Source organism: Manis javanica, chromosome 2 (assembly GCF_040802235.1).
Source record: "Manis javanica isolate MJ-LG chromosome 2, MJ_LKY, whole genome shotgun sequence".
In the NCBI taxonomy this organism is placed as follows: Eukaryota; Metazoa; Chordata; class Mammalia; order Pholidota; family Manidae; genus Manis; species Manis javanica.
This window is the reverse complement of record NC_133157.1, coordinates 179563028-179588960: the sequence shown is the minus strand read 5'-3', so window position 1 is coordinate 179588960 and position 25933 is coordinate 179563028. Positions and strand designations below refer to the sequence as shown.

Genomic DNA, 25933 nt, shown 5'->3' with positions numbered 1-25933 from the left:
TTGGATTAGACAATACTGGAGAATTTGGCATGAGCAGAGTAACTGGAATAAAAGCGCGTGTGGGATTCTGAAGCAGAGTTCTTGAACTTTAGTTTTATGTGGCTTTAATAGGTTTTCAAACTGTCAAACAAATAGAACTCCAGTAATAAGATGCAAGGAACAAATATTAGTATCTATGATTGCCATAATGTTCAAAAATGTCAAAATCCAAGTTTCAATGATTTATGCTCAAAGGATGGTTGACTATCTAGAGTACATTTATCACTGACAGCTTTTACACATACTTAGCTTAGGAAAAAAACCTTACCACCTCAGTTAAAAGACAGCTTACCCACACCCTTCCACCACTACCATAACCCAAATAAACACTACCACAAACACTGAGATTAAACAGGCAAATTTTATTATCAAATGTAACAATTCTACAAAAACTCAGTAGTATTGTAGTAAGTATTACTGCCAATCTTAAAGTCTTTCAGAGCTTTGGGCAGACAGCATCATAAGGCATCAAGTATAAAGAACTTTTTTTCTGATCTTAAGTGCCAGTTATCAATTTTCATGCAAAATGTGTTTTTGTTTTTTCCTACTGCAGTTACAGGGCCATTGCTGGTCAGCTGAAGAGGGAATGTTTAGCTCTCCATTCAAGGTGTTAATCAAAGTAATGCTAAGTAAATAAAAATAGCAGCCACATAAATCTGCATGGCATTGCAATCCAAGCACAGGACAATATGAGTAACTTAAACATGTGCACTTAATCAAATCCTGTTTTTCTCTTTGGAGTTACTCAAGGCAGCAGTACTAGCTAGTGTCTAATATTGCACTTCTGTAGCATAAACACAACTAAACACATAGTTCTAAACACTGACAGCATCAGTACCTGCTCTAACCATATCAGTGTTTACCTCTCACTCTAGCATGCTGACTATAATCCTATGCTTTTAAAAGTTTTTATTATTTGACAGTTAAGGCATTAGAGAAAAAGGTTTAAGGCTATATTAATATATACAAGCATTCACTTCAGTTAGTATATTGCTTTCTAGAATATACTGTTCAAATATTCTCATTTTGGTGTTGTTAAAAATGATGAAAATTCTATTAATTAATAAGTCTAAACCATCAATAATGGAAAAGTACAATATAAAATAATACATATGAAGCCACAATATTCAGTATTCGGTACAGTTCAAACTAGAAATTACTAACTACATATAGCTGCTTCATTTTTGGTTTTGCATTTGGCCCCTAGTTCATTCTTATTTACAACTGGTACCTGCTGAGAGAAAAGATCCAACTTTTCAACTATGTATGCTTTGTGGTGGGTGCACTATTTCTTTTAATTTATCCCAAAGTATTTTAAAAATTGTTTTCATTGGTTTTCACCTATAAGATGGCTGACAGACTGGGAATATGTTAGTTTTAAGTCTTAAGTTTGTGATTTAAGTATTCCAAGACCTTATTCTTGAATTACCCAGTAAGAGGGCATGACTGTGCAGAAGACAGGGAGATGGAGAGTCAAGAGTGGGAACACACAAAAATGACACTTCCATAAGAGTTCTTGGTGGAGATGGTAGACACTAGTAAGTTTTTTTTTTCCAAGACTTAAAACTTAGGAAATACCTTTGATGCCATTTTAGCCGGAAGTAATGGAGACATCGGATTTCAAATTCACATTTTAAATGCCTATTTGCAATCAGCAAGGAGCCAGGCATGCTGCTTGCTCTAAGGATTTGGCTTCACTGGCTCAAATTTTTCACTCCACCGTAAGATAGGGCACAGGCCCACTGTCCAATCATGTTAGCTGAAAATACTGCAGCCTGAGTGTAGACAAACTTCACCTGAAGTTGCTAGATGTCTAAAGTCTGATGGTTTCAGGATCACCATACATCTTTCAAACACTGAAAAAAATGAATAAAAGGAAGTATTATAGTTAATAAGTTTTCCACTTTCTTAACAGCCAAAAAAAAAGGAATTCCAAAAGGTCTAAAAAAAGCCTCAAGGTCAGTAGTCCAAACTTTTATTTTACCCAGACACAGTCATTTACACAGCAAATTCAAATTCTCAGGGCGTACAGTGATGGCAAATGAGGTTTTTGTGACAAGTGGCATTTCCACAACTCCCAACTCTTTGTATTATTGTGTGTGGAATTCATCTTCCTAAGTCACTCAATTCCTTTGTGGAGAGACTTTTATTTATTAACTCTGTAGTCCAGATCCCCTAGTTATCACAGCACTCTTCTGATTTTAGCAGTTCAACGCCATTATTAAAATAAAACATTTTCAAAACATTCTGGTTTTAGAAATCACATATCAAACAAGAAGTATTTGAATCAGTGAAAAGCATTATGGCATGACATTACAGCAAATCTGAGCTCTACATGCCAGTGACTAGCTGATTAGCAACCTGTATGTGGGTCATTAATTTATTTCATCCTCACAACCACCCTATAAAATTACCATGATCTTTTCATTATGAAGATGGGGAAACTGAGGAACAAAGCTATTAAACCAGTAATGGGCAGATTCAGGATTTGAATGCAGATTTGTTCCACTATGTACACAAAGGCTTTAGAATGAAAGCTTTAACTAGTCATTGTATGTATTTCCACATGTAAATGAGAAACAGGAATGAAGACAGAAAAAATAGGCCTTCAGAGTTTAGTCTTGTTCATATAATCAATTTGTAATTGTGGCCAAGATTAGATTTGCTTTAGTAATGGAGATCCTAAAATCGATACATATTTAGAATTGGGTATTTAAAAATAGTGAAATACTTGTTTGTTAGAACTCAATTTTTAAAATGTGGTTTACAAATGACCATAATTTAGCACTCAGCATTAAACAGTGTGCATTTAAAGTTTCTCCTTGGATACTTAATACAAATAAGAAAACGTGCCAACAACCTATTCCCCAGTATTTATTTTACTCTTCTTTTGGCAATAGCACCTGGTTTTCCTTAAATAACTCCAATCTTGGAGCCCATAAAAAGGCAGCTTTACCACTGAACCCAACACTAACACCCAGGCATAGCCAGTTTAGAGCTCTGCATATCCCTGGCCACAGTCGTTTCTGAGATAGACTTAAGCCAGGCCAGTGAACTCATTCCTGCCCTCCTTCTGGACTTAAAATTGAAGGGTATAGAATGACTTCACTCAGATCCTTCAAAGCAAAACTGAAGGAACAAACAGCAGCAGACTCACAAAACCTGAGAAGGGGCTAGTGGTTACCAAAGGGGAGGGGCTGGGAACGGTGGGTGGGAGGGGAGAAGGGGATTAATGGGCACTATAATTCGCAATTACAATACAGGCAGCAGGTCCCAGGGAAGGCAGTACAGTGTTGAGAAGACAAGTAATGACTCCATAGCATCTTACTACGTTGATTAAGAGTTGACAGCAGTGGGTGGGGTGAGGACTTGATAATATGGGTGAATGTTGAAACCACAATGTTTATGCGAAACCTTCATGAGATTGTATATCAACGATACTTTAATAAAAATAAATAAATAAATAAAGGAAGGATGTAAGCCAAGAGTTGCTGAGGGTATCTCGCGGACAGTCTGGCTGAGGGTGAGCCCTTACAACTAGCCCAGTAGATCAACCCGGGGCCTGTCTGTTATCAAAATCAATGAATTCCACCCTCCCCATTCCCAGCTCATTATTATTCTAGTAGGCAACTCGTGTAAATGCTGCAAATTATACCTTCACAGTCTGGGAAAATGTAGAAAAGGCTTTAAGAAATTAAAAGTCTTCTTGGACTTGCCTTCTAATCCCAGTGGTATCCAATGGAATTTTAGTGTTTAGCAATGAAATTGCAGACGCCTAGCTGCTAGCAAAAAAAGAGACTCAAACTGATAAGGAGAAAATGTTCCCTATCCCCTTTTAGCTACAGAAAAGTAAACACTATTATGCACAGACAATTTTGAAGTTATGGTTGTAAACATTCACAAATCTCCTTTCTAGTAAGATCTGTGTTAAAACGTACAATGTTTTTTTATTTTGTACTAAAATGCCATTAAAAGTACCATGTAAAAAGAAGTCTTTTAAGATACCTGAATTTCACCAGGTGGTGTTATATCCTATGGAATGAACCTAAACCCCTCAAAAAGCCTGTAATTCTGATTAGTTGAATATATTACTTCCTTATGGCAAAATTTGACATCTCTTTTCTGAAAAGGGTAAGTCATTTGTGAGATTTCTTTGTTAGAACAGAGGAAGTTTCTTCTTCTTTATATAAAAGATTAAAAAATCTGAGTTACAGGTTTTATTTTATCAAAGTTTGATAGCCTTTTTGTTATTTAAATCAATAGAATCAGCATTTATTCAGCTGTTCTGGTCCCACTACAATAAATTCAAGTTGGAAGAGAGAAATCTTGTCTGATTTTGAATGCTGCTTATTTATCTGAGGCACCTTGAATTTTTTAGCCAGAAACTAAAATACCAATCATTCTATTGATTCAGAAAAAGAAGCAATACAAAAGACAGACCACTTTCACTCCACAAAATAATTCAGACTCTACACTAAACAGGCCAGATGTAAAAATATTCGCCAAATATGAGATATTTTTTTCTTTGCATAAAACTTAGCTGTTGGTACAAGATCAGCCTTAACACATTACAAGCGCCGTAAAAAACACCCAGTACAGACACAAGTTTCCCCCTCCAAAATCAAAGGAAACTGTAAACACTTCATCTTGGACTTCTTAGCTTCCAAAACTGTGAGAAATGAAATGTTTGTTGTTCATAAGCCATCCAGTCCATGGGATTTTGTTATGGCAGCCTGAATGGCCTAAGACATTCACCCAATGCTCAAGATTGGCATCACTAGTGATGTCACGTGGGTATGGTATCCCAGGTGTCATGTGATGAGAAGGGCATGTCACCTCTATGGTGTTCAGTCCTAACCCCTACTACCCCAGTCTAATCACAAGAAAAACATCAAACAAATTCAAACAGAAGGACTGCCCATAAAATACCTCAAAAGTAGTATACCTCGAAATTATAAAGGTCATGAAAAACATGGGAAGACTGAGAACCTAACACAGACCAGGGGACACAAAGGAGACAGGCCAACTAAATGCAGCATGGAATCCTAGACTGATCACGGGATAGAAAAAGGATATTAATGGAAAACTCAAGAACTCTGAATAATGCCTGGAATAAAATAGTTAAAAATCTTGCCCCTACAATGATTATTGTAATCATAGCTACAAAATAGTTATACATATGAGAGGGAAAGAACATTATAGACTGTAAAGCTTGATTACATTTCATTACATTCACCTCACCCCACAAAAAGGGTTACATTACATGTTTGGAAGTGATTTTATGCCCATTTTACAGAGCCAGAAAATAACATCTCTAAAGAAATCTCCATATGTATGTAAAATATAATTATATTCAAGCACTTACTGACAGACTTATGAGCTAACCCTGTGAGTTTGAGATCCTAGGAGTATGAGCCTTGGAGCTTGGTGGGATAGGGCAGTGGAGTATGGGTATGGGGATGGGAACTCTGGTCCTCTGAGGATATTTTTTCCAGCCAGCCATCAAACCTCCTTCCATGGAGGGCTTCTTGGGCAACTTCAATAGCTTGTGAGCTGTTGGGGGTAATTTCTGACCAAAAAAAAGAGGTATACCTGTAAAAGTCACAGATTCCAGGGATGAGGATGTGGACATTTGGGGCCATTCAGCTCACTATAAGCACTGACTCTGTCATGCCATTATTTGGTCAATGGAAAAAAGCATCAAGACTGAGGCTGGAAGTTATGTGTCTTTGTCAGCTTGGTCATTAGCTGCATGACTCTGAAAGTTGTCTAACCTCTCTGAGTTTAATTTCCTCCTCTATCAAATGGAGCCGTGGGCACATGCCCTGCTCCCTCACATGGCTGTGGTGAGCTCGAATGACACTGTGAATAGATGGTGCTTTAAAAGCATAAGCCACTCTATTGGTGTAAAAGATGGCTGGTGATTATGAATTTGATATTGATATGGATGGGGGGAAAATATATAAATATATAGTCACAAGGTCCCAAACTGCACAAGGGCCTATCAAATAAAACCTGAAAGGTAATATTCACTATGGTTATTTCTGGATGGTGGGATTGTTAGTGGTTTCTTTGTACCTGTCTATATATTCTAAATTCTTTATAATGAGCCCACAATACTTTTGTGATCCTTATCTCCCAGGTTTGTTGAGATAATTAAATGAGATAACTTATGTCAAGTATTTCACACAGTACTCCTTGTGACTTCTTAAAAATTCTCACATAAAGGCAGATTAATCTAATGTTATTAAATAAGAAAATGCAAACATGGATTTTAACAAAGCACCTTGTTATTCTGTCATGGCCCCAAACACATATACAGAAGGTACAATTAATTAGTGGTATTGAGTAATGGGTAGTCAATCTAGGACATTTCTAATGTAATATCAAAAGGTTCCATTTATAGTTATTTCTTGTTTAATATACTTATTTACATATAGTTTATATTCTATATAGTATGCTTATCAAATTCACAGTACATCTAGGACATTTCTAATGTAGTATCAAAATGTTCCATTTGTAGTTTTTCTTGTTTAATATACTCATTTACATATATAGTTTAAATTATATATAGTATGCTTATCAAATTCACAGTACATCTAGGACATTTCTAATGTAGTATCAAAACGTTCCATTTGTAGTTTTTCTTGTTTAATATACTCATTTACATATATAGTTTAAATTATATACAGTATGCTTATCAAATTCACAGACAGCCTAAAGGGTTGAAAAAAGAACACAGTGAAAGAATGTATGGACCAAAAAGAGTATCAACAGGCTAGAATATTGTGCTCTCACTATTGTGAGCTAGACGAGAAAACACCTCATTCCCCCTATGAAGTGTCTGGGCATGAAGCTCCTTGATACTTTTAAGGCATCTTAAAACCTCACTGAAAATGGCAGAGACTCATCACTTCTCACCCAGAACTGTGGTTTCTACAGCTTCAGAATGAAAGGCTAAGAGTCTAATTGCCATTTCTCAAGGAAAACACAGTACCAGCAACCCATTTCCAATTTAGAATCCATATGGTTGAAGCCCACAGGGTCGCTGGCCATGAAAATGATAACAAAATTTGAAAATGGCAGGCCAGCAGAACATTTTCAACAAACCAAATAAAAAAAGAATAAGCCACACGAATTCCTGACCATGTCTTTATAACTGCATTGCTTGAAGAACCTCACACAGTAAGCTAGTATTCTTTAAGAAAAGATAATGGAGTAACACAAAGAAAGAAAGGAACCTATTATCAGAAACTATCAAGGGTTCCTTCCTCTAGATTTAATTTTAGATGAGGAAAAAGTCATGCAACGCAAGCTTCACAATCATTTTGGAATGAAGCACATTTAACAGTTTACCCAAATAAACCTTAAAAACATTACGTGAAGTGAAATGAGCCAGTCATGAAAGGACAAATACTGTTATTCCACTTATAAGGTACCTAGAATAATTAAATGCACAGAAACAAAGCAGGATGGTGGTTGCCAGGGGTTAAGGGAAGAGGGAAATGGGGACTTACTGTTTAATGTATATATAGTTTCTGCTTGAGAAGATAGAAAAGTTCTAGGGCTAATGGTGATGATGGTTGCCTAATAATGTGAATATACTTATTGCCACTAAACTGTACCCTTAAAAATAGTTAATATAGTAAAGTTTATGCTATGTATAGTTTGCCATAATATTTTTAAAAAGGAAACTGGAAAAAAAAAAGTAAACCCAATTCCATAGAATTAACATATAACTTTGTGATTCTTCCCCTAGATATATACCCAAGGAAATTTTTTTTAAAACAGGTACTCAGTATTTGTACATAAATGTTCACAGCATCACTGTTCAAAATAGCCAGGAAGTATTAACAACTCACGTCCATCAATGGATAAATGAATAAACAAAGGGTGGTATATCCATACAATGGAATATTATTCAGTCATAAAAAGGATTGAAGTATTGATACATGCCATAATATGGATGAACCTCAAAAATATATGAAGTGAAAGAAGCAGATACAACAAAGGTCACATATTGTAGGATTCCATTTATATGAAACATCCAGAATAGGCAAATCCAGACAGGAAGCAGGTTGGTTGGCAAGGTCTATAGGGAAGGAAAGAGGGAGCTACTACTTAATGTGTACAACAGGGTTCTTTTTTGGGATGGTGAAATGTTTTGGAACTAGATAGAAATGGCAGTTGCACAATGTTGTGAATACACTAAATACCACCAAACTATGTACTTTAAAATGATTATTTGATTTTTACCTCAATTAAAAAACAAAACAAACAAAAACATATCCAACCTGTATTCTACATGAAATGCAGCAAATGAATTTCCAAATGTAAAAGGTTCCCCTTACCTCAAAACAACATACAACTGTTATCCAGCCATACAAATGTGGCTTAGATACTATTTACTTAGACGACAAGCTTAATTTCAGTCTCCATTTCTGCCAGGATTTCTGGTACTCTTACATCATACTAAAGAGAGGGAACTTCTCACCTGACTCCTAAAAAATACATTCAGATTCTTGATCTCTGTTGGTTTGGCCCTTTAAAATTTAACTCACATCATAGCACCTTACCTTCTTTTCTGAGGATGGTCTAACTGCTGGGGCCCTTAAATACAAACCCATTCTTTGGGTAGAGTCCTGGCCTGGTCATTTGTGTGTACAAGTCCATCCTCGGTTGCATACTAAAATGCAAGTTAAAACAAACAGGATCAAAAGACGGACAAATGATCACTACGGATGGTTAGTATTGATCTACCAACAGTATTATAGGACATCAGACCATAGGAAACAAATTAATACTGGTATGAGCCATATACCTAACTGCTAATCCCAAGTCTATATCTCTTACTTAATGTGAATTTATTTCTTACTTAATGTAAATACCATAAAAATCCCTTCTAGGAGGGAAGTCAGATTAACACATGGATAAAGAAAGAAAACCTTTTTCTTACAGTGGTATATCACAATAAACACCACTAAATACTTCAGATGTTGCTGATAGGACAGTTTCCATGACACCACTATTTACCACTATTACGCTAGATACCAAATATTTAAACACTAACTATTTGCAAGGTATTGTACAATAAAGCCAGCATCTCCAAACAACTTGGTGAACTTTAAATAGTATTAATGTATTTGTAATATTAATCTAATTCTCCCAGTAGAGCAGCAAGTAGACATCTTAGCAGTGAGGTGTCCAAAGAGATAATTATTAAAGTTAGTACTATGAGGAGAAACAAAAACTAGCATTATTGATAAATCAAAGCCATTGAAAGTAAAGGGTAATACAAAGAACAAATTAAAAAATTATATAAGGACACCAGAATAAGAAGCCCACCAACTAAAATACAGACACAAGTTTATTTTCATGATAAGAATGACATTCTCACTACCCAAAATTTCTATGGTAGTTTATTTTCACAAATTCAGTCACTCTTCTATTAATCTCATTTACCAAAATGGGCCTAACTCAGGTACTTTAACTTTACAAGATTGCAGATTTTGCTTTGGTCATCAGACTTCTTCCCATTTTTGTAAATCCTCCCCTTTTCCAGCTTTATACCTCCCCACCACAAATGAGGCTTGGAAAAGTTAAGCTGGAGTAGTTTTATAGATGGAATTTTGCTGAGAGGGTAGGGGAATCATATATCCAAATATTATATTTAAACATTTATAGAAAATGACATATGCCAATATTACATCAAGGTACATATATGTTTAAAAAGACAGAATCAGAAACCTTAAAGAGATTTCATTCGTTCAACTAATCATTACCAAGTATTTGCTTTATTATGTAAATAAATTATGATTACATGAAAATCATAAATAACCAGAAATCAAATGAAATACACTCCCATTAAGTCAGCAACAACAATAAATAGACTACAGGTAAAAATAGACACAGAATACACTTAAGAGAAGACAGTTTTCAAAAAACCATACACTGCTTTTGTCTTCCAACAAAGCTGTACCTAAGAATCTGGAATCCTAAGTACTTATCAAATTAACCAGGAACAGAAAAAAATAAAAAGGTATGGACTCTTGAGACAATAGAAAATCTGAGCTTTTATGTAATTGATATGAAATTAGGTCAAATACAAAAGATTTTGAATGCATGCACTGTAACTGCTCAAATTACTGAAGGAAGACATTGGAATCTTTAATATACTGAGTTGGATAAATGAAGTTCCTATGTAACCCTAATTCATTGATTGAGTTAATAAATTCCAAGGACTTCAGAAAAGGCCAAATAGCTTTGAGATGAAAAAATTTTGTACAATCTTTGTGCTTCTGATTACATCAGAAAACTACTCCAACCTTGAATGACTCCCTAGAAGCTACTAGAAGATAAATTTACTAAATTTATTCTATCTTGATTTTGAAGCATGTCATTCTTTTAGCTATAAATCTAGAAATAACCACTCTCATTTGTTTGTGATAGGGTAAGTACCCAGAAAAGCCAGCCACAGAACTCTTTGTAAGAACAACTTTGCTTAATCTTATAAACAGCTTATGTGAATGACTGCCTAATTCTATTCGGTGTGAATGTAAAAGTTAATTAGTTCGAACAAACACACATAGTTCAGCTGACCACCAAAACCCAAAACCTTGCTTGTACTTTCTAAGACTGGAAAAGGGAGAAAAATACAAAACTAAAAATGTTTTCTCTGTAAGATTAAGCAACTTTTTCAATAGCCTTCATTAAGATTCTCTATTTGTTTTATTACCTAATGAATCAGATACAAAGTTTGGACAGTAACGTTTTTACCCCTGCAAGGGCTTCCAACAGGCAGCATAATTATTTAGGAAAAAGGCAAAGTCTACAGTAGTATTTACAGTAGTTCCCCTTCATCAGTTTCAGTTACCTGCCATCAACCTCTGTCCAGAAGCAGATGATCCCAGTGCTATCTCACAATGCCTACCATTGTTCACCTCACTTCATCCCACCACATAGGCTTTTTATCATCTCATATCATGACAAGAAGGGTGAGTACGATATACCAAGATATTTTGAGAGCAAGAGAGAACATATTCACGTTTTTATTACAGTATAGTTATAATTTTGTTTTCTTAGTTATTTCTGTTAATCTCTTACTGCACCTAATTGATAAACCAAACTTTATAATAGGTATGTATCTATGTATAGGAAAAAAACACTATATATATATATATATATATATATATATATATATATATGGGGTTTGGTACTATCTGTGCTTTCAGGCATCTACTGGGGTCTTGGAAGTAAATGTATCCCCCAGGGATAAATCTTACTTCTGGTAAGAATGTGCTAAACCAGGCAGTAACAAAACATAACTTTTGTCCACCTTCAACTCAGTTTTTCACTATCAAACATAGACTTTCTTCACTTGCCAGAAAATATCCTTTGCATATTAAAAGTCCTTATGGTAACTTGGTAGGTTTGGGGCATCTCCACTGAGATAATTTTAGCTGAGCTCCACAATCTTGCATGATTCACGGATACCAAGCTTGTAAACCCATTATAATAGTGAAAGAGCATCTGAAGGCACAGCTCTTATGATGCTGAACCACAAATGCTCAAGGGCTATTTTAGAATTTGATGATTATTCCTATAAATGGTTCTCAACTCTGAAGACACAAGTTCAGCTCCAAGAGAAAAGATAATTTTTGCTATTAGTGCAACAAAAAGCCTGCAAGAGACTGATTTTTAGACATTGCAGGAAAGGAGTTCGGGTTCTAGGTAATTATGTGATTTGAGGAAGGAAATGTGTCTGCTCAGATGAGATGGCAAGAAGATTTTGCTCACTGTTAGAGAGCTCTTAAAAAGAAACATCTCATCCTTTAAGTCAGAAAAGATAGACACAGGCAGTGGTGGAAAACACTGGCAAGCATAAATATCAGTTTCACAAGAATTAACAGATAATTTCATAAAAGGTTCACACTGAATTTCTCACAGCTCATTTTAAGTAGTTATCATCTAAAGATTCACAGAGCTTCCTTTTTTTTTTTCCATGTTAGGCAGAAAGACCTCTTTTTAAAGACTCAACTTAAACTCCATGTTTAAGTATATTTTTTGTTAGTCAAGAATTTTGACTTTGAGGAAAATGCCTTGGCCAATCCTATTCCAGATGCAAAGAGCTTTCTTTCCCAAAGTAGCCCAGTTTTTTAAAAAAAAAGCACCAATAGATTATATTGAAATCATTAAAATTGCATGGAAAAGCCCTAACCTTGTCAGAGGGATGAATCTGAAGATAGTCCTTGACAAGTAGCCCTTGACTTTGACTCATTTGTTTTGCCTACAAGGCACATCTATTAGCACATATATACACAGGAATTTCAGAGAATCTGCTTCTTTCCTGGCTGCATTCTTTAGGCAAATCAACTTAAGTAATAAGGGCACTGAGAATTTTTCTTCTTCAAGCTACTGACCTGGTAACCTTGGAAGAAGTTAAGAATTTCCTTAACTCCAGTATTGTAGGCCAGGCCCTGCATTCTGACCACCGTGCCAGGCTGTGGAGGGACACCGCTAAGATTAGCAGCTGTAGGGAAGTAGCCAAGACTATTGGGCGAACCTGGGGGGCTAAAGGGAGAGAAAGCACAGTGAACCAATAGGAATAGACAATGTTGAATATTTACTCTAAAAACATTAGTTACTTAAGGAAACAGTCTTTCTCAAGGTGATCATTCTTAGAATACTCAGAGTTCTCTCTCCCAAAACAGGTAAGACCACCACAGATGTTCTGTCCCACATTTCCACAAAAGCCAAAAGTTGACAGGTAGAAGAAAAGATTAATGAAGAGTGAAACACAGCACTTCCCCAAAGATCCAGTTCTGAGATTCTTAAAGGTAGAGGAAGGAGAGAATTAAGCCTTCACAGTCACTCAACCACAAAGCACCACTTTCAAAGCCCAGCTCACTGATGATTAACTAGCTAGTTACCAGAAATACTAAGGCATGAAAAGGCATGAATTCACAGGCTAATAATAGGAACCGCAGGCACAGAGACCAAAGAGTGATTGCTCCAGACTGTTCTACCTATATATGAAAGCAAATGCACAACAGTGAGTGCAGCACAACACAGCGAAGTACGACAGCGCCCATCAATGATCTCTTCCAACCAGACTGAAAAAAAAAAAAAAAAAGAAAAAGCAGGATATGGGGAGAGAGGTGGCTACATGAGAAGGGGTGCATAACAAATTAAACCCATCACCATTAACATGAAGGAAAACTGATGCATGCGTCCTCTTGGTGTATCTGCAACATCTACCTCCAAGGAACACAAGCCAAGTGATTACTACATTATAAAATTAATTTCACCCTGTGTGCCACCCAATCTGTTTTCCCTTACTATTAATGGCTAGACACACATAACTGAATAATGTGTAGTGAAATATTTTTAAAAAGTTGTTAGTTAAAAGAGCAATAAGGACCAAGCTTTAGATTATTAACCCTTATAAATCTTCCTAAGTAGGTAATTACCCCATTTAAAAGACAAGTAACACATAATGGAAAGGACTGAAAATTCTGGAGATCTATCCTATGTAATCCTAACTGATGGTCTAATAAGAATGGTGCCACGTGTGACTCTAGTCCCAGATTCTATTTTTTCTTTTCTACTAAAGTATCACTGATATATAATATAATCTTATGATAGTTTCACATATACAACACAGTAGTTCAACATTCACCCATATTATCAAGTCACCCCCGCCCATTGCAGGCCCTGTCTATCAGCATAGTTAAGATGCTATAGAGTCATTAGTTGTCTTCTCTGTGCTGTACTGCCTTCCACGTGACCTACCTATATTGTGATTGAGAATTACAGTGCCCCTTAATCTCCTTCTCCCTCCCCAACCTTTCCCCCCACTTTGGTAACCACTAGTCCCTTCTTGGTGTCTATGAGCCCAGATTCCATTTTTTATTAGCACAGTGACCTTTAGCAAGTCACTTAATTTTTCTGAACTTCAATTTCACCCTTTGCTAAATGGAGGTGACAATACCTTTTTAGTTTCACACAATTTTTTTCAGATTCAATGATTTAATATACAGAATTATTACTCCATAAACCATAAAATGCAGTAACATGTATTATTTCATTCTTGCTATTTCTATAACCATCATCCTACTTCATCATTTTAAAACATGGAGCCTTAAAAGGTTACTTGACATCAGTTGCCCTTAACATTTTAAGTCTCTAAAAGCAGTGATCCTCAACTTGTTATATGGTAGTCACTTGGAGAGATTTTTATAGCCTTCTCTGTGGACTAAAAGTCAAGTTAGGTGCAATTGTGAGAGGAGAGAAAGAGGGAATGCTGCATTTTAGGTCTGAGTAGGAATGTAACCATTATTCAGCCACACTCCTCATTCTTACAGTCATGGAAACAGAAACTAAGAGTTAAGTCATTTCCCAAAGGTCACACAACCAGTTAGCTCTTTACCATATCAGAAGAACTACCCAGATACTCAACTCCAGGTTCAGTGCTATCTCCCATCAAACCACCATTCATTCATTCAAAGACAATATTTGCTCATGTCCAAGGCCTAATAGATACTAATTCTCAAAGACCATCAAGAGTTCATGTATTTCATTCAGTTACTCAAATTGTCCACACTGGATATAAAAGTCAGATCACTGACACAGTATAAAACTACTTCCACGACTCTGTCCTGGCATGTTCTATTCCTTTTGCAAAAGATCTCCTTATAGATGCAAGGATGGTACAACATTCGAAAATCCATCAACATCATCCACCACATCAACAAAAAGAAAGACAAAAACCACATGATCATCTCCATAGATGCTGAAAAAAGCATTCGATAAAATTCAACATCCATTCATGATAAAAACTCTCAACAAAATGGGTATAGAGGGCAAGTACCTCAACATAATAAAGACCATATATGATAAACCCACAGCCAACATCATACTGAACAGCGAAAAGCTGAAAGATTTTCCTCTGTGATCAGAAACAAGACAGGGATGCCCACTATCCCAACTGTTATTCAACATAGTACTGGAGGTCCTAGCCACAGCAATTAGACCAAACAAAGAAATACAAGGAATCCAGATTGGTAAAGAAGAAGTTAAACTGTCAGTATTTGCAGATGACATGATATTGTACATAAAAAAACCTAAAGACTCCACTCCAAAACTACTAGAGCTAATATCGGAATTCAGCAAAGTTGCAGGATACAAAATTAACACACAGAAATCTGTGGCTTTCCTATACACTAACAATTAACTAATAGAAAGAGAAATCAGGAAGACAATTCCATTCACAATAGCATCAAAAAGAATAAAATACCTAGGAAGGAATAAACCTAACCAAGGAAGTGAAAGACCTATACCCTGAAAACTATAAGACACGCTTAAGAGAAGTTAAAGAGGTCACTAACAAATGAAAACTCATCCCATGCTCTTGGCTAGGAAGAATTAATATAGTCAAAATGGCCATTCTGCCCAAAACAATATACAGATTCAATGCAATCCCTATCAAATTACCAACAGCTTTCTTCAATGAACTGGAACAAATAGTTCAAAAATTCATATGGAAACACCAAAGACCCCGAATAGCTAAAGCAATCCTGAGAAGGAAGAATAAAGTGGGGGGATCTCACTCCCCAACTTCAAGCTCTACTACAAAGCCATAGTAATCAAGACAATTTGGTACTGGCACAAGAACAGAGCCACAGACCAGTGGAACAGAATAGAGACTCCAGACATTAACCCAAACTTACATGGTCAATTAATGTACAATAAAGGAGCCATGGACATACAATGGGGAAATGACAGTCTCTTCCACAGATGGTCCTGGCAAAACTGGACAGCTACATGTCAGAGAATGAAACTGGATCATTGTCTAACCCCACACACAAAAGTAAATTCAAAATGGATCAAAGATCCGAATGTAAGTCATGAAACCATGAAACTTTAGAAAAAAATATAGGCAAAAATCTCTTGGACATAAACTTGAGTGACTTCTTCATGAACATATCTCCCAGGGCAATGAAAACAAAAGCAAAAATGAGCAAGTGGGACTACATCAAGGTGAAAAGCTTCTGTACAGCAAAGGACACGATCAATAGAACAAAAAGGTACTCTACAGTATGGGAGAATATATTTATAAATGACAGATCCGATAAAGGCTTGACATCCAAAATATATAAGGAGCTCACACAACTCAAAAAACAAAAAGCAAATAATCCAATTAAAAAATGGGCAGAGGAGCCAAATAGACAGTTCTCTAAAGAAGAAATTCAGATGGCCAACAGACACATGAAAAGATGCTCCACATCGCTTGTCATCAGAGAAATGCAAATTAAAACCACAATAAGGTATCACTTCACACCAGTAAGGAAGGCTACCATCCAAAAGACAAACAACAAGAAATGTTGGTGAGGTTGTGGAGAAAGGGGAACCCTCCTACACTGCTGGTGGGAATGTAAATTAGTTCAACCATTGTGGAAAGCAGTATGGAGGTTCCTCAAAATGCTCAAAATAGACACACCATTTGACCTAGGAATTCCACTTCTAGGAATTTACCCTAAGAATGAAGGAGCCCAGTTTGAAAAAGACAGATGCACTCCTATGTTTATCGCAGCACTGTTTACAATAGCCAAGAAATGGAAGCAACCTAAGTGTCCATCAGTAGATAAATGGATAAAGAAGATGTGGTACATATACACAATGGAATATTATTCAGCCATAAGAAGAAAACAAATCTTACCATTTGCAACAACATGGATGGAGCTAGAGGGTATTATGCTCAGTGAAATAAGCCAAGCAGAGAAAGACAAATACCAAATGATTTCACTCATCTGTGGTGTATAATAACAAAGGAAAAACTGAAGGAACAAAACAGCAGCAGACTCACAGAGTCCAGGAATGGACTAACAGTTACCAAAGGGAAAGGGACTGGGGAGAATGGGAGGGAAGGGAGAGATAAGGGCATGGAAGAAGAAAGGGGGTATTACGATTAGCATGTATAATATGGGGAGGGCTGTGCAACACAGAGAAGACAAGTAGTGATTCTACAACATCTTACTATGCTGAAGGACAATGACTGTAATGGGGTTTGTGGGAGGGACTTGGTGATGGGAGGACCCTAGTAAACATAATGTTCTTCATGTAATTGTAGATTAATGATAACGAAAGTAAAATATAATTAACCTTAAAAAAATAAATAAAAGATATATACCCTCCTATGTTTACTGCAACATTATTTACAATGACCAAGATATGGAAACATCCATTGATATAGATTGATAGATAGAAGTGACTCTACCATGCAAACAAGTTGAGGATCACTGTTTTTGGAGACTTAAAATGTTAAGGGCAACTGATGTCAAGTAACCTTTTCAGGCTGCACGTTGTAAAATGATGAAGTAGAATGATGGTCATACAAATACATCATCTACCAAACTTATTGAAAACTACAAGACATTGTTAATAAATTAAATCTCAATACATAAATGGAGACAGCCCATGTTCATAAACAGAAGATGTAATACTGTTAAAATAGCAATACATTCTAAACCCACCGAGAGATTTAATGCAATAGATCTCAAAATCCTTTTTTGCAGATATCAATGAAATGGAGCCTAAAACATATGTGGGAATGCAAAGGAACCAGAATAGCCTGACTCTCTTGAAAGTGACCAAAGAAGGAAGATATACATTTCCTAAATTCAAAACTTACTACAAAACTACAGCAATCAAGATGTTGTAGTACTCCCATACAGGTAGGCAATGATCAATGGAATAGAATTCAAGATCAGAAATAAACTCTCACATTTATTGTCTATTGATTTTTTAAAACTGAAATACACAATTGATATACAATATATTGTTTTCAGGTGTTCTACAGTGATTCAAGAATTACATACATTACTAAATGTAAGTATGGTTACCATCTGTCAACAAAGTTATTACAATACTGAATATATTCCCTACCATACTTTCATCCCCATGACTGACTTACTTTATAATTGGTAGTTTGTACCTCTTTATCCTGTTCACCTATTTTATCCATCCCTCACTCTCTACCCCTATGGCAACCACCAGTCAGTTCTCTGTGTTTAGCAATCTATTTGTTTTGCTTGCTTGTTCACCTGTTTTCTATTTTAGATTCTACATATAAATGAAATTACACAGTATTTGTCTTTCTCTTCTCTCGGCATAATACCCTCTAGGTCCATCCATGTTGTCACAAATGGCAAGATTTCCCTTTTTTTTTTTTTATGGAGTAATATTCTTTTGTATGTATGTATCGTATCTTTTTTATCCATTGATCTATCAATGGGTGTTTCCTTATCTTGGCTATTGTAAATGATGTTGCAATAAACATAGGAGTGTATATATCTTTTCTATACATACATCTATATATATATCTATATATCATCTCTGTGAACTATCTATATATCTTTTCTAACTAGTGATTTTGTTTTCTTTGGGTAAATTCCCAGGAGTGGGTCATATGGTCAGTTGATTTTTGACAAGGGTTCCATGACAATTCAATGAGTAAAGAATAGGCTTCAATAAACCATGCTGGAATGATCAAATACCTACCCCTACTTAGACTTCTACTTCATGCTATATAAAAAAATTTATTCACAATGAATAATATACCTAAACATAAGATCTAAAACTGAAAAATTTTTATAAGAACATATAGTAGCATATCTTCAAGGTGTTAGATTATAATATATTATATTATGTAACAAAAGTGTTAAGTGAGAAAAGAAAAATAGATAAATTGGACTTCATCAAAATTTTTAACTTTTCCTTTAAAGGAAACCCATCAAGAAAATGAAATGACAACCCCTGAATGGGAAAAAATACAAAGAAATTTTACAACTAAAAAGCATTTGCATTATGGTAGTGGTTTAGAGAATAAGGAATTCAAGCAGAAATTTTCTGACTTTACTCCAAATTAGAGCACGAGAAGAGCTGTCCATCAAAACCAGACTATACCAGTAACTCATCCTAATCTTTATGTTCAATCCTTAGGCACTGTTTTTTCATTCTTATCTCCATTATACTTTAGTTTTCAGATTCTCAAATGCCAGTATTTATCAATGTCTCTTGCATACATGGTATCAATAATGTAACTTCTACTCCAAAGTTAAAACTGATAGGATATAAAGGAACCAAAGGGTTAGGGCTAAATAAGCAAGTCAATGTAATACTGAATGCAAAGGTTCTACAGTGTTGGCAAGACTGTACCACAGCACATAAACTAACAAGGAGACTGCATTCGAGCTGTGTAAAAAATGCTGTTGCGATTGCCTGAACAAAGAATGAGGGGAGGTGAGAGGTATCAGGATGAAAAAATTAGCATGAGAGGGGCTTTTTCCTAAGGTTTATGCTCAGAAAACTGCTAGAGCACCATAGCTGTAAAGACATTACTTATGGCTACTTACTAAGGCAAGCTGTCCTGAGATGGTGTTAAGAAACTGCTGAATGAATCACAGGAGTGAATGTATTATAAAGCCATTGAAGACTTCCTCCACTGCAGTACTCCATTGTCCTGTAAGGTTCGGTTGCCAGACTAACCAAACACTTCTTCCTATCTTATGTTTCCCCAGTTCTTAATGTGTATCATTAATTTTATAATATTCAATATATCCTAATAAGTCATAAAAAATTATCTGCAGAACAGGGGAAGATATATGAAAATTCTGGGGGCCAGGAAGCCTACCACATCAGAACTCTCATAAAAAAAACATGATTTTAAACAAGCCTCATAATACCCTTCCTTCATTCAATTGCAAATTACAAAATGTTGGTAACACAAATTAGTGTTATCAGGTGACATTCCAAAATAGAGGTAATCATAATGTGACAATATCGATAATTTAGGAACTTGTATTTTCTCAACAGAAGAGAGGATCAAAGCATTATCTATCTTGTTAGAGCAACAGATTAAGTGAAAAGAAGATTAAAGAACTGTGTTCTCCCTTCTGGATGAGTCATAACACATCACCATAGGGAACACTGAGAAGTCCTGCAAAGATTATCTGGTTTCCACAGCCTTGTAAAATCACCACAGCCTTTTTATGAACCTTCATGAATACCCCTAGTGTTACAAAGATCATACATTTGAAAAATAACTGGGAAAATATGTTTTAATCCTAGCAAGTGTAAAGGCTGAAGTCAATTTTCATGTAGGAAAATTTTTAACTACATATTTTCATCTGAACTCAGCAATATTAAGGTTATTTTCAGTATTATTTGTGAATTTAATACTGTCCATGACTACTACATCTGGATCCTGGATTTCTGCTAGCTCTCTTAAAGGCTAGACGAACTTCTCTGTGCATGTGCATCTACCTACCTCTTAGAGAAAGGTTAAGCAATAGATACAAGAACACTTTGCAATGAATAAAGAAATCTTCCAAGAATCTTTCAGCTAAGTAGTCAGCAAATGTGCATATTGTCAAAAAAGTTTGATAACTAAACCTAAACTTAGCCCAGTTACATCAAAGATTATAAAATATAACCTCCTAAACTACAGTTATGATAATGTTCCAAATACACAGTGACAGACTGCTTACTCAAAACAAAACAAAAACAGCTTCCACAAAGCCCCATTTTTAAGACTGAATCCTGTACTAGCAACTTTGAAGTAATCTTGTTGTCCCATTCAAAGTACAAAATAACAACAGATCCTTATATGTTTAGAAAAAAATGACATTTTTTAAAGTAGCATTTTGATCAAGTATCTAGAAACCACAAGCAAAATGTACTATGATCCATGGACATTTTGTGCTCCCTGGCAAAGGGACAAGACTAACAAAGATAAAATAACAAAAGACAGAACCACATTCACAAGTTATTTTTGAAGATATTTTTTGGTCACTTTTAAAAATGGACTCTTGTCTTGTTGAATAGGAATAGAGAACAACACCGGACAGGACAAATATGAGCAAGCAGTCTGACTCCATCACGCCCTTCCCCACCCCTCAAATCAGAATCTTTCTCTAGAAGTAACCTGGTCCAGCTTCTTGGTTATTATTAAATATTTTTCCAGAGAGAATTCATTGATTATTTTTCATTTAAATGGAAAATATTTCCCAATAAAGCCATTTTGCTCTTGGTGGAAAAAAAAAAAGAGGATGTAGTTGAAAAAACCATATGTTATGTATGTTATATATACAGTAAAGAAAAATCAAAATCAAAAGTCATTAATCTGTATTGTTAAATAAAATCCAGAGAAATGCCTATTCTTTCCTCAGGGATGTAATGTCTTTTTCAATGTAATGTCTTAAAGATATACCAAGGAAACGTTCAAGTAGGGCAATGAGGCAAAATATGGTCATTTTGTTTATTATGTTTGGCATATGTGTTTTATTAAGTTCTTCTGCTTTAACTAAAGTCATTAGTACTATAACATGCTTAATTTAAAGATATATTTGGCATATAAATAGCAGGTGAAAGAAATAGTATCTAGGTTTTATGCTTTAAAATGTTCTGGGTAAAACAAATAGATGAAACAAAACTGGCAAGATATTGATATTGTTACAGTTGGGTAATAGTATTCTCTCAACCTGTATTTGAAAATTTCTTTAATACAGATCTTAAAAAATTATCATTGAAAACAGCATACATAAAATCATCCCAATTTTGAAAAAATTTAAAAAAAAATTCTGCAATGTTAAAAAGAATTTTAAGTATATCTACATTTTAATTCCCTGAACTGCTCATAATATGAATAAGGTCTTTAGCAAACGACTATTTCTTTCATGAAAGCTATACTGAATCCTCACTGAGTGGTAGTAGAGAGTGAACTGCCCCGAGCAGTTCTTGCTTACATCATTTAGAAATATTCAAATTAAAAAACCTGAGAGTTGTAATCATTCTCAACAAGAATTATGACACTCTTCCATTATTGTAACATCACTTGATATTGCATTATTGCAATATTTTAATGTCATTTCATTATTCTTAGTTTGCATTTGTGGAAATATATATTTAAGTCGTAGAAACAACTTTTTTTAAGCCAAGAAAAATATAACTGTATATTAAAGATATTTTATCTTTTTTTTGTGGGTCCTGTCTTTCAACAAGTAAATTACGAAGTAAACTGGTTGCTGCTATTGGGAAATGTTGCTATTGGGAAAAACTAGGTAAAGTGTATATGGGCTCTCTCTACTGTTACAACTGCACCTCTCAAAAAATTCAATTAAAAAAAAGTAAGATGGAACAGGAAAGCTAAGTGTTGAAAATACAAAATACAGGCATCTCTTAAAGGATAGGTATTATTTGGTTCAAGTGAAAAGAATTCCAGAACATATGTAATAACACTATCCAACAAACCAAACACTGTAAAGTGTTTCAATATTATTAAATATACATATTCACTGCTTAGGTAGAAATAAGATGACTTTATAAGAAATGGTTATTCCAAGGAAAAAAGCATTCCCCCCACCATAAACCTTTCACATGGATACACAAGTAAAGCATCATTCATGAATAAAGTAAAAAATCCCTTGCCCTCTTTTAATTCAAGGTGATATTTAAGAATCAGCACGTTTCTCACCTGTGCTACAACTTCGATGCCCAAGAGAATATTCTAAGAAAACTGAGAGGTCAGAATAAAGGATAGAACTTTATGTAGCGGGAAAGAACAGGTATGCTATAACTGAGTTTTGAGTGATTAGTAGGGTGAGCATGAACATACACCTCCTTCTCATTCTTTTGTATCCTAGGCTATGCTCTGGGATACTGGGTAACTCAAACCTTTTTCCAAGGGGGGGCGGGAAGGAAAAAAAAAAAAGGTCCATAAGCAGAAAATCACATATGCTTTTATTCCACTTGCTCTTCAAGCTGCTGTTGTCACAGCTACACATTGACACTGCTAAAAACTCATTTGACGATAACCAAAAATCCATTTTTTGGTTCATGTTTTCTCCCTAAGTGATCCTCATATAACCCACATCCTTATGATGAAATAAACTATATTCTCACAGCACTAACCACTATAGTTTATCTTCAAATTTTTAGATATACCAAGTTAGAAGAGAATGCCCTCCACATGAAGGAGGCCTTTGAATCACAGACTTTGCACAGGGACAAATTCTAAACCAAAAAGCAGGAAGCTCCACGTTTTTGAATCCTAATATTCCCAACAGGTCTCACACAGAATACTAACAGTTTGCTCAGTTAAATTCAAAGTTAAAAACAGTTAAAAACTAATCACCTTTTTCTTGAGGGGCATGATTTTAAAAATCTGCAAAACACATTAGCATCTTAACATTAAACTGAAGTCAAACTGACAAATTTCCTAACAAAGGAGGGAATTAAATTTTTTTAATTTGAGAAGAGACAAATTCCAGAATTTTTTATTAATATCCTTATTTAGCCTCACATATGCTACCTCAGACACTCCTATTTATCAGGTAATAGGCCAAAATATGCTTGAACACTTACAAAACAGTTTCAATAGCTTTAAATGCCTTTAGTCACATCAGGTTAGAAATTAACGGTATTTTACCAAAACTTAAATATTTTCCTGTTTTTGGAATTTGCTTTTTTATATTATTCTAAATTTCACAGTAAAAATAGGAGCATATCCCAATGTTTGGACACTGTGCCTTTGTGGGTAATTTCACCAGCCCTAGGGAAATGCAGATTAAAATAACCATACACTTAGGGGTTATTTAGAGGTACTAATTTACATATAATACATATGAACTTCAATTTAAAAATTCCAATTTAAATATTAGAAAATATTTAAGGATCTGTACAAGCTTTGTTTAATAGAGAAAAAATAGCTATCTAAAAATAAGGGAATTGTTAAATGATGATATATTTTCATTTTGGGGACATAATGTGAAAGTTGTAAGTTGAGGTCAATATATAAATATCCCTTAGGGAAGATGTAAATGACATACTGTCGAGTCAAAAAAAGGAGCAAGTGGGCAGTACATGTTAAGTATGCCACATTACTTAGAAGTACACACATACGTCTATGTTACCAAATAGTGGCTACTTCTGGACTTGGAGGTGTATAAAATGGGAATCTACTTTTACCAACTACATTTCCATGCTCTAAGATTTAATAACGAGGCCTTTATAAACTTTAAAACTACTAGTAGAAAAAAACTAACCAATTCTTCTTGTCTTTGGGGCTTCAATTCAAGACTTGAGTTCCCACCTTACTGTGACAGACACTATTTCTAAGAGATTCCTTCTTTTAAGAGTGTCCAGACAGCAAGTCAATGGTGGAATTGGATACTCTGAAAATGTACTGTAGGCAAGAAAAACTACACCAGGCACCCAGAGGCATAATGCATTCCACCCCTGACATTCTAATGGCGTAAGAAAGGTAGACAAAGATCTTTCTTATAACCAGAGCCCACTACCAGCAAGTGATGGTCACAGGGTCCAGAGAAGGTGACAGGTTGGGAATGGGCTAAGTGCCTGACACAGTACTCAACCATGAACAATTTACTCATGCTTCAGAGCCTTTTCATACCTTCAAAAGATGGCCAGCTGACAATTAGCATGGTTTCCTCCCTATTCTTCTTCCTCAGTAGAATAAAGAATATTTTCAATAGCATTAATGAATGTTAAAAAAATTCCTAATACGATAAAGCAAATGTAATTAACAGTGACTACAAGATTCCAAAGTCTTGCTCTCTACTGAGAAACTATGGATGGGAAGAAAAATACAACAAGACATTGCAATTGTGGGGATCAGATAGGTTACTTCCAGGTCACTCATCAAAAACCTTTCATACTGGTGGATGTAGTCAAAATATTTAATCTAAATATCTTATGAAGAAAAAACAAGGCCTGGTATAATTTTTTAAATTGAGCAATTATGCTTGTGCCAAAATAAAATTTTTGTTTTAATGAAGTGAACTGGTTATGGGCTAGACAATCTTTTTTAAATGTTTAAAAGGAAACCAAGAATGAGAGGTCATTATTATATATTCAAGTTAGAATCACTGGCAATCAGACTGGGAAGGGACTCCAAAAACTTGGCAACTCCCATCACTTTATAAGAACTAGAAAGTTTAAATGACTTGCTCTGGTTAAGCGATGAGACTAAAACTCAGGTCTTCCAACTTCCAGACCAACAACTTTCTCTCCAACTTACCTTGCAGCCTCCCAGAAATTAAGCACAACTACAAAGAATCAGATTTAAAATGCTAGATCTAATAATCTCATTCTAGGCTTGTCAGTACAGATTTAAGAGGGGAGGAAGGCCCTATAAAATTTAAAAATAGTTTTTATTTATTGTGGGACATAGGAATTCATGCTGCCTAAAAATATAAATGTTCTCCAAAGAAAAACTGAAGGAACAAAACAGCAGCACAATCACAGAACCCAAGAATGGACTAACAGTTACCAAAGGGAAAGGGACTGGGGAGGATGGGTGGGAAGGGAGGGAGAAGGGTGGGGTAAAAGAAAGGGAGCCTTACGATCAGCATGTACAATGTGGTGGTGGGGGCACGGGGAGGGCTGTGCAACACAGAGAAGACAAGTAGTGATTCTACAGCACCTTACTACGCTGATGGACAGTGACTGTGATGGGGTTTGTGGGGAGACTTGGTGAAAGGGGAGCCTAGTAAACATAATGTTCTTCATGTAATTGTAGATTAATGATACCAAAATATATATATGTTCTCATTATGGATTTCCCAGTTTTTTAAATCCATTCACATGACACTGCCACACTACTACAACGATTACAATGCTACTTACTTAAGGCCCTGAGATAGAAGGAAAAAAGGATAGTTGTACATACAGGTAATGTAAAAAAAGATCATGCTGTCAGTATACGGTTAAAAGATGAACTTATTTCAGTTTATGTTGAAACAACCTTCTTGGTCAGAGAGATATGACAGAAGCTATTGCCTGCCATGCTAACTTTCAATATGGCAAACAATATTCT

General features: G+C 35.3%; 1 protein-coding gene and 1 long non-coding RNA gene across 16 annotated transcripts in view; one reads left to right on the top strand and one right to left on the bottom strand.

Moving 5' to 3' along the window:
* Positions 1 to 381: 381 nt before the first annotated feature.
* Positions 382 to 25933, bottom strand: part of ESRP1 (epithelial splicing regulatory protein 1) — a 56944-nt gene continuing 31392 nt past the window's right edge. For 4 of the 14 annotated variants that reach the window (XM_017657106.3, XM_017657108.3, XM_017657107.3 and 1 more), the window contains exons 14-17: positions 24509 to 24561; positions 12459 to 12609; positions 8616 to 8725; positions 382 to 1895 (exon numbers count right to left, since the gene is read on the bottom strand). In XM_017657106.3, the coding sequence (XP_017512595.1) occupies positions 8635 to 8725; positions 12459 to 12609; positions 24509 to 24561 (295 nt within the window). In that variant the 3' untranslated portion in view covers positions 382 to 1895; positions 8616 to 8634. The remainder of the gene's footprint in view (positions 1896 to 8615; positions 8726 to 12458; positions 12610 to 24508; positions 24562 to 25933) is intronic. The other 10 variants (XM_017657109.3, XM_017657110.3, XM_036995443.2 and 7 more) reach the window with 6 other exon arrangements.
* LOC140847963 (uncharacterized) lies at positions 12616 to 22157 on the top strand. 2 transcript variants are annotated; one of them, XR_012128322.1, is made up of 4 exons: positions 12616 to 12875; positions 17613 to 17771; positions 17886 to 17925; positions 22099 to 22157. It is a non-coding gene; the product is annotated as an uncharacterized lncRNA (long non-coding RNA). The 2 variants fall into 2 exon arrangements; XR_012128321.1 differs by lacking the exon at positions 22099 to 22157 and having other exon boundaries at positions 17886 to 18462.